The sequence below is a fragment of the Myotis yumanensis genome, unplaced genomic scaffold (assembly GCF_028538775.1).
Source record: "Myotis yumanensis isolate MYYU_CA2020_CCGP unplaced genomic scaffold, mMyoYum1.0.hap1 SCAF_5, whole genome shotgun sequence".
NCBI lineage: Eukaryota > Metazoa > Chordata > Mammalia > Chiroptera > Vespertilionidae > Myotis > Myotis yumanensis.
The window spans coordinates 16,642,380-16,665,372 of record NW_027223756.1 but is presented as its reverse complement, the minus strand read 5'-3'; the positions used below and the strand labels follow the sequence as shown (position 1 = coordinate 16,665,372).

Below are 22,993 nucleotides of genomic sequence, written 5' to 3'. Positions count from 1 at the left end.
GTGACGATGAATAATAATAGGAAGAAACTGGAGGTAGAAGAAATGATAGATTCGTCAAGTTTGTAGTGAGTTTTCTAACAAATCAGGTATTTAAACAAAGGGAAGTTACTATTGCAAAGGAGTTAATTGACTGATGAGATGAATGTTTCTCAAACTTTAGTCATTCTGGTACCTTCCTCACTGTTCCCCTTTGGCTATATGCCACCTGTGATACAGTCTCAGAGGCCAGAACGGAAAGGGACTTAATGTTTTTGTGACTCTCCATGGCTCACAGCACACAATTACAGCCAGCCTTCCATATCTGCGGATTCTGCATTTGCAGATTCAATTTTCCATGGATCAAAAATATGTGGGAAAATGTTACATTGTTACCGACATGAGCTATGTAGTTAGGCCTACCATGATTGGGTCGGGTTGAACAGGTACAGACTTTTTCTTGCCACTATTCCCTAAGCATAACAACTATTAGAGTCTAACAATTATTTATATAGCATTTATATTGTATCAGGCATTATAAGAAATCTGGAAATGGCTTAAAGTATACAAAAGGATGAGCATAGATTATATGCAAATACTATTCCATTTTTATAAGGGACCTGAGCATGGATTTTGGTATCCATGGAGGGCAAGGGTTCCTGTGACCAATCCCCCACAGATACCAAGAGACTGCTATATGCACAAGAAGGCTTTCCAGAAATAGCTCTTCATTTTCTCTTTTTTGTTGCGGATTCTACCTGCTGCTGGTGTGATATGAACATGCCCTTCAGTCAGTGGCCTCTCACCCTGGCTTTGAATGCTCAGTCTGGGGCCCTCTTGGCAGAGTTGTCCCCACAAGAACCCAAAATAGAAACATACAGATGGCATGCTATCCAGGAAAGAGCAATATTACCTGAGAGATGTGTTCCCAGACACAGGTTGGACTGCTGTTATGAAGGGGGGAGGGGGAAAGTGCTCATTTTCTGCTTGGCCATACCCCACGCCCCCTCCCCCACGTGGTGTCAGTGCTGAATATGATGAGGTACAGAGCGCGTGGCAGTGCCAGGGAGATTCCGGTGAGAAACTGCAGGAGTGTGAGCAGAGTGAGTGCAATGGGCTGGAGCATGGTTCAGGCAGGTGGCTGCTGCTGAAGTCCAGCTGATGGTAGAAGACAGGCTCAGACTTGCCGGGAATTCCATTTTTTTACGAGTAGCTGAAAAACCTGGATTTCTTTTAATTCAAATCATTCCGTTTTCTAATGTCATTATGTCAAAATAGAGGAATAATTTTTTAAAGCGTATATGTATGTATGTGTGTCTGTGCGTGTGTACTAGTATGTGTGTGTGTATGCTTTATTTTCTTAAATTGAGTCTTCAGCTTGTATACTTTTGTCTATATTTTAATATTTCTAGAGTAAACTATTAGGAAAAATGTCAGTAACTAATTTGACTTCCTAAATGTGTTGTGAGCCAAATACCCCCTGTCTGTAGGCTGGATTTGATCAACAGACTGCCAGTTTGTGATTTCTGCATAGAGTTTTAGAAAAAAAGGTCTCTGATTTTAACTTAAGGAATCATCTCTTCTCTCTTCCCATTCACACCCTGCCTCCATTCATTCTGCACTGCCTTGCCTAGCAAAAAGGACCCCCTTCATCTAGGCAAGTGAATGACTGAGGGGCATTACAGATTGCTCAGAATATAATTTTCTTAGAATAAGTGAGCAAAGAGGACAGTATGCATAATTGCATTGAACAGTGCCTCCTGGTATTTGATGTATTTGTTTGGCCCCAACTCCCCCTCATTCTACTCTCTCTTTTAAAAAAGGAGGGCAATCGCTTTGTTTTAACACGAAAGCCTGAGATATTTTGAAAGTTTGGCTAACTGCATTTTCTTGTTATCTCTGTGCCTCTATTTCAGGATGGAATGGGAAACTTGAGAATCACAGAAAAAGGTCTAAAGCTAGAAGGAGACTCAGAATTCTTGCAACCTCTCTACGCCAAAGAAATCCAGTCTCGACCGGTAAGTTTCTGCTGAGAGAAAGAATTATTGTTCCTTGGGAATCAAAATCTGGGGAAATCTGTCTTGCCATCAGCTGAGTATAAAGAGTGGCATAGGGGTGATGATACAGGCAATGAGATGCATTCGAGTCTAAAGTCTTGAGTGTAATCACAGCTCAATTAAAGAACTGAAGTTTGAAGCCACACAGTTCTGAAGTAGCAGAGCAAGGATTTCCACTCGGACATATATTCTGAAGCTTTGCTGTTAACCACAGTCTCATTCCTGTGCTCTTTCTCTCATTCTTCCTCTTCTGCCATGATAGAAGTGATTCCTAGATACCTGGGCTTTTATTAACCGATATTATCAAAATTAACTTTTGTTTAGGAGTGGTTTTTTGGTTGTTTTTTGTTTCTCTGGTTTTTATTTTTTGTTTCCTGGTGGGTGGTGGAATTTGCTGGTTGGAAGGGATTATTAATACATTTGCTTTGCCTGGATTGATCCGCATCCACCTGCAAGCAAAGAGCAGCAGGAAAGTTCCCCAAAGCGTCATTTGCTTCATGTGCATTGATTAGGGTAATTAATGAAATTCAGCAACTTGATGTAGTGGGTAATTATATCTGAATGCTATCTAAACTCCTGAGTTATACTAAACTGAGTGCAATTGTTGAATTGCCAACAAATGTATTTCCTTGTGTGCCTAGTGAAAGAGAGGAAGCCATGATGTTGTTAAAATCGTCAAAAAGAACAAATCAGTTATGTACACAATGATTATTAAATTTAACTGGAACTCACAGTATACTGGCTTGGGCACTTAAAGTACCAAGAGTATTGTAAATGTATCCATTGTCTTTGAGGAAACTATATCCTAGAAGGAGTAATAGAATGGAACTATAACAAGGAGGTTCGGGAGATGATTCTGCTAACAATTTATTGTATTTTTCCAGCCATCTATCATGAGTATACAGGGTGTCCCTAAAAAATGTACACACACTTTAACAGCTGATAGCTCAATTTTGAAAATGAAATGTATTTTAATAAACACTGCGTTTATAATTATTCAAAGGGTGTATATACATTTTTAGAGACCCCCCATATTTATTTTAACAAAAACATACTTTTCATGCTATTCTGTACATTTTCCTCCAAATAATATATTAACAGTAAAAATTGTATAGCTAAATAATATTTAAAAGTTTAAGAGCTTTTTTGAGGTATGGCTGATGAAGAATAAACTATACATATGTAAGGGTGCAATTCAATAAGTAGGCACATATGTATATACTTGTGACACTATCACCACAATCAAGACAATGAACCTGTGTCACCTCCAAGAGTTCCTCCGTGCCTTCATCCTGTGGCAACCTCCCTACTTCCCCAACCCTGTCTGCAAGCAACCCCCCATCTACTTTCTGTGCTTTACATTCTCTTGCATTTCTTATAACTTCATGTAAAAGAAATCAGACAATTTTCAGACCTAAATAATTTTAAGAATAAATTGTGTATGCCATTTTATCAAGATCATTTTTAACCATCGATTTATTATGCAACTTAAAGAAGAAGAAGATTGTTTTTGCCTGCGATTGGGCTGTGTCTTGGTTTGGCTGAGGAGAGAGATTAGAAGTGGCTCAGGGCATAGACCGTGACTGTTTTCTTTTGGATGACCACAGAGATAGAAATAGAGGATAACATATTAGACATGACAACAACAGTGGCATTAGTCTTTCTTTGAGTTGTCACAAAAAGTGAAAATATATACCGTATTTTTCTGTGTATAAGACACTATTTTTTTCTAAAATCGTGAGACTGAACATCGAGAGGCATCTTATACATGGAAGTCAGCCTAGAAGGGAGCCTTGTGGGTGTGTAGCTGCCCATACCTTGTCGAACAGGCTTCCTCCAATCACGAGCCTTACTGTTAATGACATCAGCTGATGCTGTAATTGGAGGTGGAGGTGGAGAGTGCACAGAAGCAACAGATACTGGAGCATTCTGAGCCAATAAGATGTCAAAAAATAAAAGTTAAATAACGGTAAGCAATTGTCTCATTCTGCAAAATTCAAACTGAATGTAATCAGCTATGCAAGAGAGCATGAAAATAGAGCTGCAGAGGGATGATTTGGACCTCCTCCCACTAAACAGGAAGAACAACTCCTTAAGATGCCAAAAAAGAAGAAGGCCTTAAGAGGAAAACCAGCAAAATGGGCAAACTTGGAGTAGAGGCTTAAGACTTGGAGCAGCTCCAGAGTGGCTTATGTGTGTCAACCAAACTTACTCAATGTCAGGCAAGAATGTTTGCAAGCGAAATTAACATTGTTGATTTTATAGGAAAGGCAAATGGTGCTTCAATTTCATGAGGAGAGAAGGGTTGGCCATGAGAACACGAACAAAGTTAGCTCAGAAAATGCCACCAGTTTATGAGGATGATCTCACATATATAGACAGTGACTCAGAAGACAGCAGTGATACAATAGAAGTTGAAGAAATTGATATGTCTGGAACTAATAGAGATGAAGAAGAGAGCAGTGATGTAACAGAGGCTGAATAAAGTGGTATACTGCATAATATCATAGTACTGGTATGTAAACATTACCTTCGGTAAACTATATATATAAAACACTAATATGCAAATAGACTGAACAGCAGAACAACCGAACAATTGGTTGCTATGATGTGCACTAACCACCAGGGGGCGCACGCAGAACATGGCGGGTGTTGGCTATGGCGGGATGGTGGATCAGGTGAGCAGGGGCGCCAGTCACTGTCATCGGGCCGAGCCTCTGGTGGTTACTGAAAATGCTTTGCTCTCATGCGCTGCGGTCCCGCCGGGCACTCACACCTGCTACTGGTTCCAGCCCTGCTCGCACCCGCTGCCAGTGCCTGGCGCCAGCCCCGATTGCTTGGTGCTATCAGTGGGTGTGAATGGCAGCTGACAGCCCCAATCATCCCTCAGGGCTTCTCCACCTCCCCCTGCTCCTGAAGGGCAATCAGGCAGCAGCCACTCACACCCGCTGCTGGCACCAGCCCCAATCGCTCCACACTGTCAGTGGGTGCGAGTGGGGCCGGCACTGTCAGTGCGTGGGAATGGCAGTAGTGGGAGCGGGGCTGCCAGCAGACAGGGGAATGGGGGCTGCAGCAGGAGGGACCAGGCGGGGGCACAGAGGATGGGCCAAGACCTGCCCCTGTGCTCACTGCAGCCTCATGGCCCACAGTTCCTTTCAAGGTGCACGAAATAGTGCACTGGGCCCCTAGTTACTAAATAAAAATGTGTTCTGTTTTATGTTTAAAATATTGATTTCTTAATTTTGGGTTGGAAAAGTGGGGGGTGTCTTATACACGGGGGCATCTTATACAAGGAAAAATACAGTATGTTGGATCAGAAAGCCAAAAGGATAAACTAGAAGCTGGTGACTTAGTGTATAGAGCTTCCCTTTCCTCAAACACAGAGATAATTGCCAGCTTAGCAAAATTGGGGTTCTGGTAGCAAAGAAGGTCTTGGGAATGACTGTTGGGCAGGCAGTCAGTAGAATTTGCCATACTTATTAGTCATAACCTCACACGATGGTCACGTGAACGTCACACAGAGCAGCTTTCCATGCTCCACCTGGCATCCGCGGCTTATTGGTTCTTTCTGATGTACCTAACCATTGCTTACAGACTGCCTCTGGAAGACTCTTCACTGAAGGCTGAACTGCAGAATCATTTCTCCATAGGTCATAGCTGCTTCTATTTTATGGGGCGCCTCCTTCTTTTCCCAGTGTCCAGTTGAACAAGGTTACTCAACCCCGCTAAGTAAGGATAGCTAGTGAAGCAACACTTGACTTCATTTTGGTTTTGTGTTTCATTGATCCGAGATGAATTAGATTGGGTAAGCAATCCCTGCAATGTTCAATACTGTGTCTGATTTCATTATTGAAGGTTGCAACCCTGGTAAAGTCACAACACATTGATTCGGATGATAATAATCACTTTGGAAGATAAGTTGATAAGCAAGTGTTTATCTCTATAAAAACTTCCATCTGGGAGTAGAAAGAAAGCCGCGGGACTTCATGCCACTCAGAAATTAGATTGAAGAGGACACACACTAAATGAACTATTCTACCATCACATCCGAAGACCAGCTCTAAGAAGGAAACTGGAAACAACAGTGGATGATACCAGACGGGGCTTAATCATGTCTGATCCAGTCACTGAGAGGATATCTCTGCTTCACAGATTCATTGTGAGGGTGAAATGAAGTCGTTTGTGACCTGCCTTATGAACTATTGAGTGAACTATTGATATGAAGACTTACAACAGAAGTATAATTAATTCACAGTGTTTTCTTTTAACATGAATTTGTTTCTGATGTTTAAATACCTAGAGATTTGACTTTTTTTTTAAAAAAAATCTACATTTTCTGAGTCTCATGAAAAAATCAGAAACCCTGGCAAAGTGGTTTGATCTTCCTAAAGATGAGCCGAGTAGCAGCTGCCTCTATGGGAGGGCATCTGTTCTGCAGTTTGCCACAGGCTCCCCTAGTCACTATTGTCTCCGCCCGAACCTCTTCACTCATTTCTGTAATGAGCCCTTGAGGTTCCCTGAGGACGCAGCTCCTGGTTTGTGAGGATGAGAATGTGTGTAGCTCATCATGCAGAAGGCCAGAAATGAGGTCGACTTCTTAGGATTCTAGTCACTCGTGGTTCCCTGTTCCTCCCTTCTTGTTTCTCTCTCCTTTGCCTCCATTTCTCCTCGTGGTCTGAATCATGTGAGTTTGAAATAGTAGCAAGCTCAGTGACAACAAAACAGATCACGAATGGGGAGGAGGCAGACAAGTAACAGAAGGTGAAACTGTGGCATTGGCTTGCTCTGCCTGACGGGGGGGAAAAAAAAGTAATATGGGATGGCAGACAAGCCTAAGCCTTGCCTGAACAGGCTCTGCTGACGATGATTTAGTTGCGATGCGTAGAGCCCTGTCTCTCTGGTTAGTTTAGAAACCAAATGAAGGCTGCGGTGGCTTCTCCCCAGTAAGCAAAACAGCTTCAACTCCCAGCTGAACATATTGCACACAAAACAGTATTTTCCGTGCCACTTGCATGGAACATGAACATCTTGCTGTCTTTAATTAAGAAGTTAACTGGACCGTGAAGTATTGCCTGAGTAAATAAAAGTGATTTGTACTAAGTCAGAGGGGTGCAGTAGGCATCTTTGCCTTCCTTTGCTCACACATAAATTATGGAGATTATTAAAAATTGGAAGGGCCACCTATAAGCCCATCTGTACTGGGAAGCTGATTGCCATTCCCAAAATGTATTTCCCTTTCTACTTGTCGTGATTTATTGTGGACAAGAGCGGGAACCGGCTGCTTCCTCTTCTTCTTTAAACAGATACGCAAAGTTTGAATAGCTCCACATTTAATACGATGGTGGGTTGGTTTGTTTATCCTGGGAAACAGAGATGGTTAATCAGAGGCTTTGGGTTGCTGTAGAATTAAAGTTGGCCAGTGAGGATTTTGTTCTTCATTTACTTTAAAAGCAACCAAGCAGGTGTGCTTTTCTTAAATGATGGTTGTGCCGGAAATGTAAGAGTTGCCGAGAGCTTTGGTCAGATCTCGGGTATAATTACAGCAGCCGGTTTCCATAGAAAGAGGTCCGAACTTCAGATGGGGCTGAGAATGTTTAATTGTATGATTCGAGGGCCAGCAGGCAGGTAGGCTACTCCAGATCCATTCTTGTTGCCTGTCACATCATAGCGTCCAAAAGTCCATGACTGGTGTCTCATTTATTGGAAGACTCAGAAATGTGCATTCATGCCAAACCCACATGGCAAATTCTCTCCCTCTAATCCCCGAGTGTATACACATTCACACAAAGGATTTGAAGTAACTTAAAAGAAGTATGTGCAGTAACACAGTAAGAAAGGATATACTGGGTTAAGGAAACTATAAATCTGAACAGGAGGCAGAGGTGGTGGCAGTTTAATTGAATACAAGGGACAGGGCAGAGCGTCTGGTAGTTACTCTTGCTAAGCCTGGAGTTTGGGACCAAGTCTCCAAACTGAGAAACCCAGTCTCTGGGATAAAACCTGCTCTCTGCGCTCCAGAGATTCATGCGATGTCCTGAGCGGAAGGAGAGTTACAGCTGGAGTTTGGCATCTAGAAAGTTCACTAGATTCAAAGCTACAGAATCTGACTTCTCTTTTTACTGTCAGTGCTGGCGTGATCAGCAGTGGGCCCTTACCATGTCATTCCTCTTCTCTGTTTCTTTATCTGTGAACTAAAGAGGCTGGGCGTGACCAGTCTACAACTTTTTTTTTAAGCCGTGGAATTGTTTAAAGTCACATTTTACTTAGGACCCCCAAATTGGGACCAGATGGAAACTGAGCTGCTCTGGTTGGGGACTGAAGTGGGGGAGGGGGGGTTTAGCCTATTGCCTTATCCACCCTGTCTCTCTGTCACCAGGCACAGATGCCAGGACTCTGGAGCGGGGGTGCGGGGGTGGGGGTGGGGGGCGTCCACATACCACAGTTTGAGAACCAACAGACTATATGAAAACCTGGCCTAGCTTCATCTAAGTTCTGTTTAAATGGCAATTCCTCATGGAGACCTTCCCTGACCAACCATAAAAAATATATTCCTTAGTAGCTTTATTTTTTGTCACTGTAGTATATTACATATTAACTACTGGTTGTATTAATTTCTATCTGTATAGTATAGGTATGTATATAGTACACCATTAAATATTTCTATACCTAACTGTTTTGCTTATCCAATTATCATATAATCCCCATAATGGCAGCGGCATACTAGTAGAAAGACGGTTACTAATTAATCTTGAAGAACAGGCTTTGGGACATCCACTTCCTGCTCAAATCCTGGCTCCAGCATTTACTAGCTTTGTTATTGTGAGCAAATTACTTGACCTTTTCTGTGCCTCACTTTCCTCATCTGTAAAATGGGCATAATAATAGCACTGACTCATAAACTCATTATAGGATCATAGGGTTCATTTATTTTATATAATTATATAAGCTGATTATGTGAATTTGACTTTTTATAGAGCAGTGCCTTGAGTATAAAGCACTATACAAAATTTCACTATTAATAATTGATTACTATTAACATTTGTTAACATTATTTGCTTGGTTTACCACTGTATCCCTAGGTCCTAGAGTTGTGTTGTCATATGGAAGGAAAGCATTTTTTGAATAAATGAATGAATGAGTGAATGTTCTCTTAGGATCCTTGTGATTCAAAGATTCTATAAGAGCATCTCAGGTGGGAAGATAAAGATAAATTTCTCTTTTATTGAGGTGTATAGATTGATTATATCAACCACGTATTAAGTATTCTATCATGTGGAAGATGGCTTGAGCAACTGTGCAATATGAGGCCATGGGGGGAGCAGGTCAGACCAGTTGGAAGAGATAAAATTGATGCTAAAGGTACAGAACACCCATCTTTCCCTACTTTGCAATTCGGCCCTGCCGTAAAGCCTGGATTGGTGTCATCCACAGGCTAAAGGAAGCCCCAAGTGTGGGACTGTGTGCTACAGGCAGGAAAGTCTAAGAGAACAAAATGGGCACTTCAGCCCTTCAAATCTTTCAGCTTCTCTTCCTCGTCACTATGGCACATTAGTGCCATCTATAACTCATCGTTTTAGGAACATCCCAGCCACCTGTCATGACTACTTGGGGCCAGACTGCTTCTCTCTTATTTCATACATGATTAAGAGGGACAAGTACACACCATAGTCTATTGTGATTTAGTTTTTATTCCTTTAATGGTAGGAAGAGTCCTACTTCTGTTTAGGGTGGTATCTCACAGCCGATAATACCTGCTAAGTACCTGGAGAGAACAGTGGCAAGAGATGTTAGCTTTACAGAAGGAGGATGTTTGAATACATTCTCAGAGGTTGTGTTGTTCTTCACTACTAAAAGGTTGGCCAAAAAGTCACTTTAAAAAAATCATTTTCTTACTGCTGTAATCAAAACATACTCCTCTGCAGGCAACTCTCATCACAAGCAGCACTTTATAATTGCTGTGGGTGTGTTGCACTGTTAGTCTTTATTTTTTAAAACTTGTTCATTGTCAAAAACACCAATAATTTTTCAGGAGATGTCATTTCAGAGGCTGGGATAGCACTACTTTGCCACCTGAAAATTATAAGAAATACTTAGGCTTACTTTGATGTTGTGATCTGCATCCGCCGAGTGCACCCTTTGCTGCAGTGCCCTGTGAATCATTACCAGTGATGTTTTAAATGGCAGGTGCCTAAATTATGAGTGTGGGACTTACTCTTTTCATGAATGATTCTGTTTGTATCAGCACTGATTCTTCCTCTGAGCAAATACGAAATAGCCACCAAGCAAACAAGGCTTTTAAGACTGATAAATATCGTGTAGATGTATTTGTTGCATCCTAGAGGAGCGAGAGACAGACTGGTAAAAATCACAGTGTTAAAAGAATAAGACATGCAGACCGCCCTGGTTTTTGTTGCTCAGTGCAATAAGGTAGATTTCTCTACCTAGGAAGTCACAGCTTCCCTTTGGTAACTTCAGAGTCATGGAAATAAAGTGTCATCTCTCTACAGTAAAAGACAAGTACAGATGGTAGGATAATTGCAATTTTCCACTGTCAAGCTGTATATATTGGTTTCAGGCCTCAGTTAAGGCTCAGGCAGTTATATTTAAAAAAAATTAGAGGAATGTTATGGAAAATGAATTATCCTTAGGTCGTAGCTCATTAATAGATGAGAAATGGAGCTGGCTTTCTTTTTAAATTATTAATGTATGAGTATTCCTATCACTGCATGGATATGTAGTTCCCATATTTGTTTCTGACTTCAGTTGTCAACAAACCAAGGCTTTCCATTTATTTCTTAGCCTTCTCAATAAGTGTTTAATTGGTCTTACCATGCGAGTTTTCTGAGATGTGGAGTTCACCCCCAGGCTCTCTCTTGCTGCCACAGAGTGTTCACTAAATCACAGTGCTTCTGTCATGATACCTTAGCTCTCTGGTTAGGCTACAGAAAGAAGTTTAAGAAAAACAAAACAGGAATTGACATTACAACAGACTTAGTATGAAAAGATGGCCAACGCCAACACAGTCATGGATTGTACGAGACGATTGCCCACTCTCAGTGAGTGAAGATAGTGGGGACTGTTGCTGTCGGGAGTGCCTACCACCACAGCTCATCACAGGGCTCATGAACCTGTAGGATTCAACAATGTTGGTTGTATATGATCAAGTCACTTGGTTTTGATTTTTATAGTTGGCCTATATGACAAAAATATGTTACTATTTGAAAAATCATCCTTGTCAAGTCTTCCATCACTGATCGTGTAGTATCTGTGGCTTGGTATGCACAACTAACCACGAAGACTGTGCTAAGTAGAGGAATAAGAAATTCTACAGATGCCTGGACCATTATGTTCTTGAGCTATCTAACAAATCACTGCCAGGACATGGGGAATGGTTAGAAAAATTTAAAGTGTTCCTAGGTGCCTGCAGGGGTTTTGCTGCTCTCGTTTTAATATTGTATATCTATAACTTTAATGCATATTAAATGATTTGTTTTTATGGATATTAAGTGAACTATATAATATATGGAAAATAGCCTAGCAAAGAGCCGGGCCCATAGTAATTGCTCATAAATGTTTGCTGAATTTGAATATAAATAATGTGTGATTAGGCTTTCGTGTTGTCATAGCTAGCAGCCACAGTCCTAATGCGAAGTTATCTCATTTATTCCTTACAGTAACCCTGGGAAGCTCTATCATTTTGACGTTCTCTTTAGAGGTGAGAGTGAAAGGCTTAGAAAGGTTTAGGAAGAACACATATCTAATGTCCCAACCCACATTGACGCGAACACCGTGGTCTTAACTGGAGTGGTCTCATCTTGGGATAATAAACAGTAGTCAGATATTGGCCTGTGCTATTGGCCTAACTTGCTTTCCTTGAAGCCCTAGGAAACATGCAGACGCTTGTCAGTTTCATGACAGTGAGAGCATCTTATTTCCTTTCTCTGCCAGTGGCGGTTTCTGTGGCCATCTCCTTCTGATGGCCTTTGTTCTCTAGTTTTCCCACATGCAGTTACCATGTATTGTCCATTCCAACCAGAGATCTCCTAAATTGTCCCACCTTCCACTACACCATTTTTTTCTCTCTGGTCACGCCTTCAGTGAGAATTCTATTACAGTATCTATCTATTTGGAAATAATCAAGGATCCATGTGCTAATTAAATCTGACTCAGGAAAAATGCCATGATATTCTAGAGATGTAGGTTCTTTAGATAGGATTTTTTCCGGAACCTCAGACCACTAGTTACTGGTTTTTCTCATTCTGATCTCATCAAAATGAAAAATATAACGTATAAAAACCTATAAAAATTCCAAATTTTTAAAGACCTGGCCTTTCTTAACTCTGGATCCTAATTTGAAACTACGGAACACAAAAAATATGAATGACTGTTTTCTCAATTCTTCCAATTCTCTAAAGATCTAGTATCAACCTAGATTCATAGGAGAGAAGTTAATTCATTATATATCATGGATACCTTAGGGAATTCAGGCTTAATTACTTCTGGGATCTCCTCTGGAGAAAGGATTCTGTCTTTTTCATTTTAAATTCAATTTCTCTTACAAGTTCTTCAAATATATTAAGTACAACAACCTACTACCATCCTTATTCCTTGAACTGCTCCTTCATTTTTTATCAACCCCAACTGACATTTGCAATATGGTTAAATTTACAGGACCTCCACAATATAGTAAGTATTCTTATATATTTTTTCTTCTCTTTTAGAGATTATGGAGAGTATATGTGTCTGTTAGTGTAACACCATTAATTTGTACATTTTTAGGTCCAGTAGTCATTAATGGCAGCCTAGGGAATAGCAATGTTTTCCTGATCATTTGTATAATTTGTAATTAAATGCAGACACTGTATTTGGACACCATTTATAGGATCATTAGCTGGTGTTTCTGTGGTGAAGATTGACATGATGAACATGTCTGGTCCAGCCCACCTCCACTGAGCTGTCAGCTGTGCCTCACACCATAAATCCAGCAGTGAGCAGAGCGGTGTACACACAGTCTTAGTCTCACACTGGCCCATCCTCTTCTCCATTCTCTAATCTCTTCTCAGCTTTCCTCACATCTCAGTCATCCTCCTGCTGGTGGCCTTGCCCCAAAGCTGGTTTGTTACCCTCAGTTCTGCTTCTCTGAGTTTGAAATGTACTCTCTGCCTGACTGTGGGATGAGTTCCCCTGCTTGACTCTATAGCCTTCAGCCCTCTTTTTTTTTTTAAATCCTCACCCGATGGTATTTTTTTCCATTGATTTTCAGACAGAGTCGGAGGGAGGAGAGGGGAAGAAAGAGAGAAACATTGATTGGTTGCCTCTCATGCCCCAACCTGTATCAAACTCACAGCCAAGATATGTGTCCTTGACCGGGAATCGAACCCGTGACCCTTTGATCCATGGGTCAACACTCTAACCCAGTGGTTCTCAACCTTCTGGCCCTTTAAATACAGTTCCTCATGTTGTGACCCAACCATAAAATTATTTTCGTTGCTACTTCATAACTGTAATGTTGTACTGTTATGAATCATAATGTAAATATCTGATATGCAAGATGGTGTTAGGTGACCCCTGTGAAAGGTTCGTTCAACTGCCAAAGGGGTCGCGACCCACAGATTGAGAACCGCTGCTCTAACCACTGAGTCAGACTGGTCAGGGCACCTTCAGCCCTTTTAGATTATCATTGTACCTGTGGAACTATCTCAGTATGGAAATGCTCTCTCTGAATACCTCCATTGCCCTAGGTAGGAAGATTTGCAATGGATGCTTGCAAAGTCAATACAGCATAGTAGAAAAGTACACGTCATTTAAAGGTAGACCAAAACTGGGTTTGAAGATTGGCTTTGCTACTAGCTTTATAACTAGGGCCATATTACTTGACTGTAGGGAGCAGCTCTAGGGTCAGGCCTCGGGCTGACCTGTGGCAGGGCCACAAACAAGTCCCAGCCTGGAGGGCAGAGCTCTCCTAGCATAATTAAGCCTGACCTTGTAGCCCTCCCTAATTTCTTCCTAAGTAGCTAATGGGCTGTGGGAGGTACAGCAAGTGTTGTCAAAACAGGAACATTTGGATACATGTTAATCTACACTTGTTTTAATCATGCTATAAAATAAAGCATCGGCTTGCAGGCTGGGTCTTTTGTGTCCTCATCCACACACAGGAGATCCACCAAGCCCCACTTGTATTCTCTTGTCTGTCTTTTCTTCAATCCTTCACCACCCCTCCTCAGGTTCACCCTTGGCTGTGCTGGCACAGCACACTAAATACCTCAGACTTTCGTTTCTCTGTCCATAATATGAGGTAACCAACAGAATAATAGAGTTGTTTTGAAAATTAAATGAGAAAACCTATGCAGGGTGCCTAGGAAAGTGTCTGCCATTTATACCCTATAAATGGCCACTATTATCATTAAAGATTTCATGGTAGAAGAAAACTGGAAACCAATCTTGAAGGATCAGCAGTTTGAATACCTCTGTGTCATTGAAAATATAAATAAGGTTCCTTATATTTATCTCCATATATTCATTTCAGTTACATTGGTCAGATGACTGATTGTGAATTCTACCAAAATTGCACCTTCTGAGCTGAAGCAAATAGAAAGGGAAATCTCTCTTTGCCAGAAGCCAAAAGCGATTTTCCAAGAATTGCCTATTCGACCCTCACATGCAAATGCTACTGTGATGGTTTCAGAGGTTCTTCAGAATATCTTACGCCAGTGTTAGCCTTAAAGAATGATATTGGGGCTGTTGCCTCTTGGTTCATAGGGTGTACCCACAAGGAAAATAGAAACAAAAGCAAAGGTAGGTAGCCCCACTTGGCACAGTTGATTGACTTTAATAGGTCCTGATTATGCTGCTCATATTGCATGAAATTAAAAAGCTTACAAATGTTATGAGCCATTACCCTTCCATTTAAGGGATCTTATGACATACTAGCAACATTTAATGAAATTCTTTTCAAAATGCCATCGGCAGACTCAGTCAGATCCCATCTTGAAATGCAACTTGAAGAATGGTTTCAGAAAGTTTGTGCTCCACCTGCCTGTGTTTGTAACCTGTGGAACCCACCTGGAGGCCAAAAGAAGTTTCTCATCAGTTAAAGGTGATTCGCAAGTGTCAAGAAGTGTATCTGCTTTGAAGAAGAGAATGTTTTCTGCTTTAGGAAGAGGTGACAAAGACTGCTTGGTTTGTGTTTGTGGTGACAGTGAGAGCTCAGAATAGCCTGCATTTATGTACATTGACATGTTTTAAAACTTAAGTTCTTTCTATTGAATTCTGTCCATATTAGTTGAAGATCTAAAACATTCTAGCAAATATCCCAAAATGTTATTGCCTGCCCTATCTTCAGTGAGCTCTTATAATTTAGGAGATAAGATTTTGTGCAAGGAGACAATTAAAGCATAAGAAATGAGATGATCAAATCCTAGATTTTTTGATACTGATTATTTATACAATAAAAGTCAGGAGGTAAAAATATTAGTCAGTTGGATGGGAATTTTTTTAAAAACATGAGTTATTTAGGAAGAATTCTTTCTGTTAAATCTTTCATTTTGGGTTTTATGATGGAGATATTTAATGGCACTATCCACCTATTTTGTCTATTTGGTTTGAAGGATTACTAGCTATATTGCCCTCTTGTTGGTGATGTACACTACTACTTTTTGAGATCTTACTGGTCAATAAGTATACTATGTGCTTTCTGTATATTTCCCTTAAATCTTCTTGGCAATCTGAAAAAGGTAGATACCGTTATCTCCATTGCGTAAGTGAGGAGAACTTCAATGCAAAATAGGTCATTTTCTCCAGCTGGTGTGTGCAGCAGTTGAAATTCAAATGTAAATTTGAATATCCCAAAGCATATGCTTTCTTTCTATCTCAATATCAGTCCACTTTGGAGAACAGATTTTGTCCAGGCAGCCCCTGTCCTATCCCACTGTCCTGTGAGCTCTGCGGGCAGGAGTTCTGTTGTAGGACTTATTCACCATTGCATTCATTTGTCTATCACAACATTTGGCACTCAACAAATACGTGTTGACTAAATATGTAATTGGTATTTGAAATAAGCACAGCTTTTAATATAATTAAAATGCAGTTTTATTTTTGTCTTTGTTTCTTTGACATTTGAGTTGTTGGTGGTCTTCTCCTCTCCCACCCTCATGAAAACTTAGTCCCTGGTTGGATTTGTGCCATTTAGAAGTTGTAAACAGTGTGGTGGTATTTTAAGGAACAAAATATAAGGTCAGTTTAGAAATGTTAAATGTCCCATCTAAGATATTTATTGATTCAAACCTCATTCAGAGGTAGGTGTTTGTTTCTTTGCCCTGAAACAGCCTTCAGTTGGTGGCTCCCTACCTTTGGGAGGAGGAAGGTTCCTTTCTGTTGTCTCTGCTTTTATCTTCTCCTGGTTGGCCAGCTGATGGCTGTAGTTTTAGACCCTTACCTGGGTGATGGTGGAGGGTGGGCAGTTATTACTTGCCTGGGTGACTTTGTGCCCTCGGGGACTGATAGATGACTAAGCTGACTTCTTCCTTAATGAATCATTCTCTGGATTCTTTGGAGATTCCTGGCCTGGAAGTGTGTTGCTCACCTGCAACTCCTATAGAAAAAGCATTCCCTCCCTGGACAGGGCACTTCATCATCCTTCCATTCTGCATGAGAACACCCTATCTTCCAAGTAGTCCCCTTCAGAAGGACTTCTGATGACATTAGGACAGCTTTCTCTCCTACCTGGCCCATCTCTGATTTGTGAAAAACAACCATACATCCTTTCCCTGAGAAATTCTGAGAGCGCATGCTCTTTCTGAATTAGCAGCCCTCTCTTGCCTCCAATGCCCTCCAATGGTGAAAAAGGTGAAGGGATGAACTTTCTCCCTGGCGGTGGTAATTGGAATACCAAATTGCTTTGTTTTTCCACACTTATATCTGTGACAGTACTTGGCTGTCTTCTAAGAGATGCCTTCCCTTTTGTAGATGTAACTCTAGCTCAGCCATGTCACTTAAATAGACATTGAACTCCTATTCCTCCCTGCATATTTACATGAGAATCCTGGACCTTAAATGCTTTGGAGCCTCGGTGGACCTTAAACTCGTGATTAACTTAATGAGTATTACTGATTCTTACTTTGCATCATAGTTTGCTGTTTTATCGCGTCACCAAAGTACTGATCAAATCCGGACGGGCTATCATCTCCATGGTAGAGGCAGTGTGCTATTCACCCGGTTGCCTTGCTGTCAGCCTAGGGGCCATGCCCAATTTTGATGGCAGTCAGTTGTTCACTTTTTCCATAAAAATGTACTGTACACCCCCTGGATGCTGGGCAGGAGACCATGAACTGGGGATACAGTTTCTCGTTAGAGAAACATTTATCTGCTTCAGTGGAGTTAATCATCTAGTGAGAGAGGTAAAGAACAATAAATAAGCATCAATTGTTTAAGGGCTATGAAGAAGAAAAAGTGTGATGTGATGGTGACAGAATACAGAGGACGGTCTCATATAGATATTGTTGTTATAGAGGAGATTTCTGAGACCCAAAGAAGCTCGCCATGGCCAGAGTGGCAGGGATGCTTCTCACTGAAGGAATGTGAAGGCAAAGGCTTTACGGCAAAAAGCTTGATGTGTTCAAGGAGCAGAAAAAAGGCTTATTCAGTTGGAAGAGTAAGGAAAGGAAAACGTTGTGCAAGCTGAGCATAACTTGTGTTGAACTCATGTAAAATTTATTGAATGCAACAACTATAAGCCAGTCTGTGGACTAGGGTTTAATCCTAAATGAGCTAGAAAGTTGGGAAAGACTTTAAGGTGAAAAAGAATATATATTGTTTTTGTGACAGATGAGTAAAAAAAAAATCTATAGGAGGGAACAACAGTGAGAATGGGGATGACCCTGCTCAGTGGTTCCAGTGAGAAATGATGGAAACTCCAAATGGAATAGGGGCATGGAAGATGGGGAGTTGAGATTTGACAAATATGTTGGAGGTATAATTGAGCGAAGCTGCTGAGACAACCACTGAGAGCAGGGAGGGGAAGACGAAGAGAGGAATCAGTAATGCTCTTGCATTTCTGTTTGAAAAAAAGTGTATTAGTTTTTCCACGATCAAAAACTAAGTCTTTAGCATGGAGGGCAGTGGAGGAAGCATCACAAGAGGGAAAGAGAAATGACATCTAACATTGATGGAGCCCCTAGAGTGTGTGAGGAACTATTCTAACCTTGCACATGCTAGTTAATCTTTTACTTTATAGCAATCCTGTAAAGTAAAAACCATGACCTACACATTTCACATACAAAGAAATGAAACCTTGGAGAAGTTAAATAACTCGCCAAAGGCCAGAGAGTTGAAAATAAGGGGGCCAGAAATTGAAACCAGAGCTATTACTAAAGTCTCATTTCTTTCTACAATATTGTGCTATTTCCATGGACTAAGATAATTCCCTACAGCTCAATATTTTATTCCTTGAAAAGTGACTAGCATTATGCTAGGCATCTATTGAATATTCATTAGATATTGGTTAAGTAATAGATTTTAATCATCAGTGCAAACAGTTGCCTTTATTGAAATGTCAAAGGTTTCAAAGGCTAGTGAGCCTAAAAAATACAGTATATTTCATGATAGGTTGATCAAAACTGTAGACAGAATATTAATGGCAAAGTTAACAAAGAAAAAGTTTATTTGTATGCCTGCTATGTGCAAGCACTCCCCAATAAACTTGCAGCTGAATTGGTGATATAAAACAGGCATTCTCCACACCACCAAAATATTTAAAACTTTAAATACAAGTCATGCTAAAGGATGCTAGCAAGTTCCAGGGTTGATTGCCAAACAGTTGGTGTTGGAAGAGATGTTAGAAAGGGAGAGAATTCACTGTATACTAAGCTGGTAAGAGGATTGCATGCTGGTTTTGGAAAGATGACTTCTGTTGAATCTGGCTCTGTCTATGTTTGTTTTTAACAAGCTCTGGGTCAGACTACTGTGGGTCTAATCCACTTAGAGTTAGAGCATCTTTACCTTGGGCAATGACTTCAAATCATGTATGGAACAAAGGACACCTTTATAGACTAAAAGTTGTTCAAACTCAGGCGAGGCATTTGCAGATTAGAAGACAACAGGTCCAATTTGGAGGGTTGTATGTTGTGTGTGTGTTTTGGAAGAGCAGAGGATGTTAATATTGTTGTTTTAATTCTCACCTGAGGATACGTTTTAATTGATTTGAGAAAGGGAGAGAGAGAGAAAGAGAGAAAAAGAGAGGGAAAGGAAGGGAGTGGGAGAGAGAAACATCAATGTGAGAGAGAAGCATTGATCAATTGCCTCTCATATGCACCCCAACCAGGGATCGAACTTGCAACCTAGGTATGTACCCTGACTGGGAATCAAACCCGCAACCTTTTGGTGTATGGGATGACGCTCCAGCCAACTGAGCTACCAGGCCAGGGCAAGGATGTTAATTTTTTTAATGCCTTTGGGCAAGGTACACCATTCCCCAGATTGGCAAGCCCCGATTACTGTTTTTTGTGTTAATCCAAGCATTACATCTATCCTATATAATAAAAACCTAATATGCAAATTGTTCCCTCGGACGGTCATTCTACCGGAATACCGGGAGTTTGACTGCTTGCTATGATGTGTGCTGACCACTAGGGGCCGTGGCAGGACATGGCGGGTGTCTGCGGTGTGCTGTAACCTCTGGCCAGCTACCTGGAGGTGGGGGTGACCAGGACATGGTCCGTGAGAATGCCGGGTGTCCGCTGAGCTTGCTATCACTCCCCCTGCCACCCTCCCCCAGGATGCCAGGGTTTGTGCACTGGGAAGCCCCTGCACTCAGGTTCCGGGCGCGTGCGAGAGCCCGCTCTTCACCTGCAAGGCCTCTTCTGGGTGAGCCGCAGCCGCCAGGACCGCAGGGGCCAGTCGGGCTTGAGCCAGTCTCTGAGGCTGGCCAGGAGAGAGCACGCTGTCCACCCAGCTTCCCTGGGCACTGCTGGGCGGCCCAGAGGCCCACGCTGCGCCGCAGCCAATGGTGTCCAGCCACACTCACCACATCTCCATGTGGGGACTCGGGCACCGTGACTCAGGCAGAGGTGGGTGCACGGGGCTCTTGGGGCCCAGGTGCTGCCCAGGGCCCAGAGGTCAGCTGGGACCTACCCTTCCACGCCAGACGCTCATGCTTCAATCGCCAGCCAGGCCTAGGGACCACACCTGTGCACGCATTTCATGCACCAGGCCTCTAGTTTATGATAACTGTTTTGCCTTTCAAGGTAGTTTAGTTTGCAGTGGATATATTACACATAGTCATCTTTGAATTTTATGTTTAAATGCAAGAATTTATCAGAATGATTTATCTGCATTACATAAGTGCAACCTCACTTTCTGGAACCAGCTTGTATGAGTGCAACCAGCTTTCAGGAAAAAAATAGGTTAAGCACTCTTTCATATGCTGTCAGGTGATATGCATTACACATATTCATTCATGTAATGCTCCTAGCAATCCAGGGAAGTAGGTACTATTATTATCCTAACATTACAGGTAAGAAAACAGAAAAGTTAGCCTGAGAGGGGTGGAGTAACTTGTCTTGAGCTAATAAGCTCCACAACCAGCATCCCCATTTAGGCATTCTGAATTTAGAGCAAGACTTAACCTCTTGTCTGTGCTGTCTCCCTGAATAATAATTGACCTTGTGACTTCTACTGTCTCTGATAAAGAATTGTCCAGAGTATCACAGCAAATCAGGGATAACTTGAGAGCAAGAATGCCAAAACAGGAAAGCCAGGTACAAACCCCAGTATTTTGAGATTAGAGCCTGCAGACCATGTAACCAGGTATGTGAACTGAGGAAGAGGTAGGTATCCAAGGTATAGACAAAAGACTACAATCCGGATGAAGTCAGAGCCAGGTTATGGATCTAGAAACCAAAGGAAATTCTGATGTTGAGAAACTTGTCCATGCAGAAGCTGCTTTATGATCTACAGCAGTTGATTTTGAACCCATGTGCCACGTCACTCTGGTGTGCCATCAGAATCTTTTTAAAACATGCAGTACCTGGCTATTTAGTCAGGGGCACTGACCCTCTTTTCCCTTAGCTTGTCAAAAAAAAAAAAAAAAATGACAACAGCCAACACAACAATAGCTGTCTGGCGTGAATGAATCAAAATTATACCTGTTTTTATTTTTTGTCAGATTGGCAAAAAATGTATTTTTGGTGTACTGAAAAATTGTACTAATTGATTTATGTGTGCATTGAGATGGAAAAAGGTTGAAAATCACTGATCTATAGATATCAACAGGACCTTGGCTGCCTTCGCCTACACTGGCTTTCTTACTCTTGTCACTATCCACACTTAGGGCTGGAAACTTCTTCATCATACAAGGCTGTCTGGTACACTGTAAGATCACTGGCCTTTACTCAGTAGATGCAAGTAGCAGCCCACATATACACCAGTGATGGTGATCAGAGACATTGCCAGATGCCTCCCTTGACAACCACTGATCTAGATGACGAACGAATGCAAGAGGACCCATTTAGTCACCCAATGATGCTGATGGCTACTCAGTTTTAAGTGTCCTATGCCTTCAGGTCCTTTTCATTAAAAAGTTCATGAAAACGGAATTACAACACTGGTCTGGAGACTTCACCAATATGATGCGGTTGTGCAGGACATGTGCTGCGGGCCTAATCCTCTTAGACTTTGTGCATCTTTACCTTGAGCAAGTCAGTAATTCTTTTTGAGCTGCAGTGCCCATCTCTGCAAACTAGAGATAATAATAAAACCTAATAGATGGGCTTGTTGTCAGGATTAAATGGGATAAAAAACTAAGAGGCTGGGCCAAGTGCCAGACACATAGCAAGTATTCAAGTGGGCCTAGCATATCCAGGGGGACGCAGAGATATTCTTTGCTCCTCTGAGCCAGCAGTTGCTGAACCTGTTTCTATGGCTTTACTTTAGGAGAAGTGGCCAGTAAGTGGCCAGTGAAGTGGTCATGCTCCTGTGGCTGTAGGGAAACTTCTATAAACTCCAGTAGACCCTGTGGAGTCTGTCCAAAGGGTGGGATGGCTATGTTGCCAAGCAATTTTTGTGATTAATGCATTCAGGAAGCAGCTTGGAAAGCCTAGCTGGGTATGTTCCAATGGAGAGGGATTTTCTTAATTAAATCTCTCTGAGGAGCAAGATGCGTGTGTAGAGAAGTAAGGAAGGGACCTCAATATCAAGTTAACAAGGAGTTGGTTACTTAGCCTGAGGATTGTGCCCTAGTCTAGGTGATATTAGCAAGAATATTAAAGAAAGGCAACAGGCAAGTCTCGTTCCTTTCCCTAGTCAGGGTAGAAATTCAGTAGCATGCTAGCTACTAGAAAGTCAAAAGCTAGCTAGCTAGTATGGACTTGCTTTCTAATTTTCAACTCTATAAATAATTTCCTGTGGGAACTTGGGTGCTCACTCAACTTTTCTAGTCATCAGTTTACTTGTCAATTAAATGAGAATTATTTGAGACCTGCCAGATTTGAAAATTGCCAAGTCAGAACAATCTGGAATGTGTAACTTTGCCAAAGTTGAAAATTGTTGCCAGGCCCAGCCCAGGATTGACCCTAGGTCAGCACATAGGGGACACCGTGTCTGAACTGCAATGAATCGCCGAGTAGTGACATGTTCGTATCACGGAGTGATAAACTGAAGAAGCACCAGCTCGTAAGAACTGGTGTTGGTCCTTACAAATTCCCCAGGACTCAAGTTTTCCAAGATACATCCCTCCAGGTAGGGTGATACTTCTGGTTCGGTCTCCAGTTGTTTCTTTCCCTGCAAGTGTGGAACATGTGGACATGGCTGCAGGCTCCCTCCAGCCCACAGTTCTCAGTCTGAGCCTTCCAAACTTGATCAAAGAGGCATTCCTTTGTTACAGTGAACAGAAAGAGAAGCGTGTGCTAAGGACAGTGGATTAAGGTGGAGTCAGGAGCCTCAGGTTTCTAGTCCCAGCCTGGCCGCTG

General features: G+C 41.7%; 1 protein-coding gene across 1 annotated transcript in view; it reads left to right on the top strand.

The window, feature by feature from the left end:
* The window catches only part of SGCD (sarcoglycan delta), a 315,741-nt gene that overhangs the window by 152,720 nt on the left and 140,028 nt on the right, over nucleotides 1-22,993 (top strand). The window contains exon 3 of the mRNA XM_070414525.1: nucleotides 1,893-1,994. Coding sequence (XP_070270626.1) covers nucleotides 1,893-1,994 — 102 coding nt within the window. The remainder of the gene's footprint in view (nucleotides 1-1,892; nucleotides 1,995-22,993) is intronic.